The following is a 2,996-nucleotide window of genomic DNA, read 5'->3' on the forward strand; positions in this document are numbered from 1 at the left end:
TTATTATATCATATCATATCATATTATATTACGAGTTTGAATTTTAGATAGAGAATATTGTAAATTTTAAATTTTATTAGGAGTATTATGGGTATTATGAAAGTTTCATTAATTGTACTATGTTAATTCTAGCACAATCTAAAAGTTAAAGTTGTCTTTAGGCTGCTTCTGATTTTGGCCGCAGATTCTTAAAAAATTCTTCAAAAATCACTTTTAAGAAGATATACCAAACACTAAAATCAACTTTTACTACAAGCAGAAGCTTCCAAAGGAAAGAGCAATACCAAACTAATATACAATCACGATGGACTTGTCACTTTCACAATCTCAAGCCCGCTTATAATATACGTCTTTTCTTACCTCTTTGAAGTCCTTTCCTCGTCCACCTATTAGGATTGTTATTTAGGTTCCTTACATATATATATATATATATATAATTGTTATTTAGGTCATGAAAAATCAAAATGCATAAAATAATTAGATATGCCCTAATTTGTTCAATTTCTGGCAAGTGGCAACTATCAGCGAACATATAGGTAAATATATATATATATATATAACAAGTTGAACCTAATTCAACCTTCAAATAAAGTATAAACCTTTTTGTTTTTCGTTATTTCATACAGCTTTTGCAATTGCTGATTTATTGTCTGTTTAGTTTGTTAATTCGAGTTAATTAACTAATCAATTTTAAGGCCTTTTTCAAGCAAAAATGACAGGCGCGGAATGTCATTTAATTAAAGGTAAACAGATGTGGTGGCCTTTGATTCTACAGCTATAGGATGACCAAATTTAGACTCGTCACTATTTTCACGAGCAGATTTTACACTTATGTCATTAATTTTTTTTTACATCCATTTAAATAAATGAATATTTTTCCGTACGCTAACATACCGGTATGTCAGGTTTTAAGTCCGTCAGATCTACATAAAAACATATAAAAGTCAAAAAATTCACAGATCTAACAATTAGAAAAAAAAATTGACCTACTAGTACGCCGACGTACTTGATAATCTCTCTTATTTAAAAATGAAGTAATTTTGGCATTTGCTTTTCTTATAAGTTTAGCAATTAAATTTAGTAGAGAGAAAATAGTTTAGGGGCCTTTTATATGACAAAAATAACGGTTTTCATCTAAAATTTAAATAGATGACCATTTTTGAGAAACCCTTTGAGTTTAATGACTATTCATGAGATAAATTGATTATAAATATTAGGGACCTTCTTAAGTACGTTAACATACCGATAGGTTATGATTTTTATCCGTCAGATCTGCATAAAATCACGTAAAAATTAAAAAAGTAGACAGATTTAACGGTTAAAAAAACATGACCTTCCAGTACTCTAGGCAAACAGAGAATCTTTCCAAGAGTTAATTGTATAAAGAGAAAAAAATAGAAAATATTCATGAATTTAACTTTTTTTTTTTGCCGTGGCTACTAATTGTTGGATACGTCATTCTGATAGCGAAGCAAAAAGGGGGAAAAAATAACGTCATTATTTTTGACACAAACCAATTCAAAAAATTCGATAAAAGCTTATTGACGCTAATTAAGTAAACACATTGAGAACTTGAAAACTATAGAAAATGATTCTTACAAAAAAAACATAGAAAATGGTGTTAAATTAACTTTTGCATCATTATATATGAATTTGCGATGGTGTATCATCCCAGATACTTGTTCGCCAGACGCTAATCACTTGATTTTGAAGGAAACAAAAAACAAAAATAATGTCCATAATTTGTGAAGTTATCTCAGAGAATCGTCATTTGGGTGACTTGGTGAAGAAGTTTACATCAAAATATCATTTATTATTAAGACAAAATAATTTTTTGGAATCAAAATTTATGTCTTTTATTTGAAAGGGGGGAATTTATGTTAACATAATACTATTATTTTCATCTTTTTCTTTATCAGCCCTAATACCTTTATGATTTAATAAAAAGCCAATATTGTGCTACGAATATATCGATTCCAATTTTCTTACAAAATATTCTATTACGACAAAATCATTTGAAATGTATTAAAAGACAAACTCACATATAATAGTGTGTCGGATTGGCAGATACGTTGGACACAGAATAAAAATGTGATTCTTTTCTCTTGCCAAAGATTCTATTTCTTTCCAATTAAAATAAAAGCAAAAGTAAGAGATTTTAAAAACTGATAAATAATAAAGAAAATAAAGTACCCTATATTAAAAAAAAAATAATAACAACAACAACAAAGGAAAGAGACAAATAGAAGGTTTAAGCCTTGGAGATTCTTGTCTATCCTCGTAGTTCCACTAAGGTTGGACGTTATATATACATGCATGAGATATTTACCATCATTTAATTCATACATTAAACCCCCAATTTTCGGATTCTCTCTCTTTCTCTCTCTCTCTCTCTCATCTCAATGGCGCTCCGTAAAATGCTAGGGAAGCGTTTATTCGACGGTCGCAGAGTAACGTCACCGCCGGTGCCTCCAGAACACTCTTCGATCAAATCCTTGCCGTCGATCCAGACGGCCACCAAAGCTAACTTCCACCGGGAATACCTGACGTCGCCGGACTCAGCCAAAAACGGCTTTTTCCGGCAATTCCTCCACCGGAAATCTCCAGACCAGTCCCCAGCAAAACTCCCGGAGCTGCTCTTGTTGCCGGTCGGAGAACAACTCCGGGAGAAGCTCCGAGTAGCCGACATTACCTCCAATCGCCTTCGCCTGGACTGCCTCAGTCCTCCGGCGCCGGACCCAGCCGTCGGAGATTTTCCGCATGGCTTATCTGTGAACGACACGAGGAAGATTCTGAGGCTTGCTCAAGTTGAGAAATTGAAATCGAAGCTCAGAGAGATTCCGATGAGCTCGATTTCGTATTCCGAGTTCCTTCGTATCTGCGTCGAAGGTTGCGACAACGAAGATCAAGGTGCCGAGTTCGCAAAGATGATGGATGAATCCGGAAACGTCGTCGTTTTGGGGAACGTCGTTCTTCTTCATCCTGAACAGGTATAG

General features: G+C 33.6%; 1 protein-coding gene across 1 annotated transcript; it reads left to right on the plus strand.

Moving 5' to 3' along the window:
- The first annotated feature begins 2,361 nt into the window (after positions 1-2,361).
- Positions 2,362-2,996, plus strand: LOC21404078 (calcium uniporter protein 2, mitochondrial). The gene has a single exon (XM_010107736.2). It carries the CDS (start codon positions 2,403-2,405, stop codon positions 2,994-2,996), a length of 594 nt encoding a protein of 197 aa, XP_010106038.1. The 5' UTR covers positions 2,362-2,402.

Source organism: Morus notabilis, unplaced genomic scaffold (assembly GCF_000414095.1).
Source record: "Morus notabilis unplaced genomic scaffold, ASM41409v2 Scaffold630, whole genome shotgun sequence".
Lineage (NCBI taxonomy): Eukaryota > Viridiplantae > Streptophyta > Magnoliopsida > Rosales > Moraceae > Morus > Morus notabilis.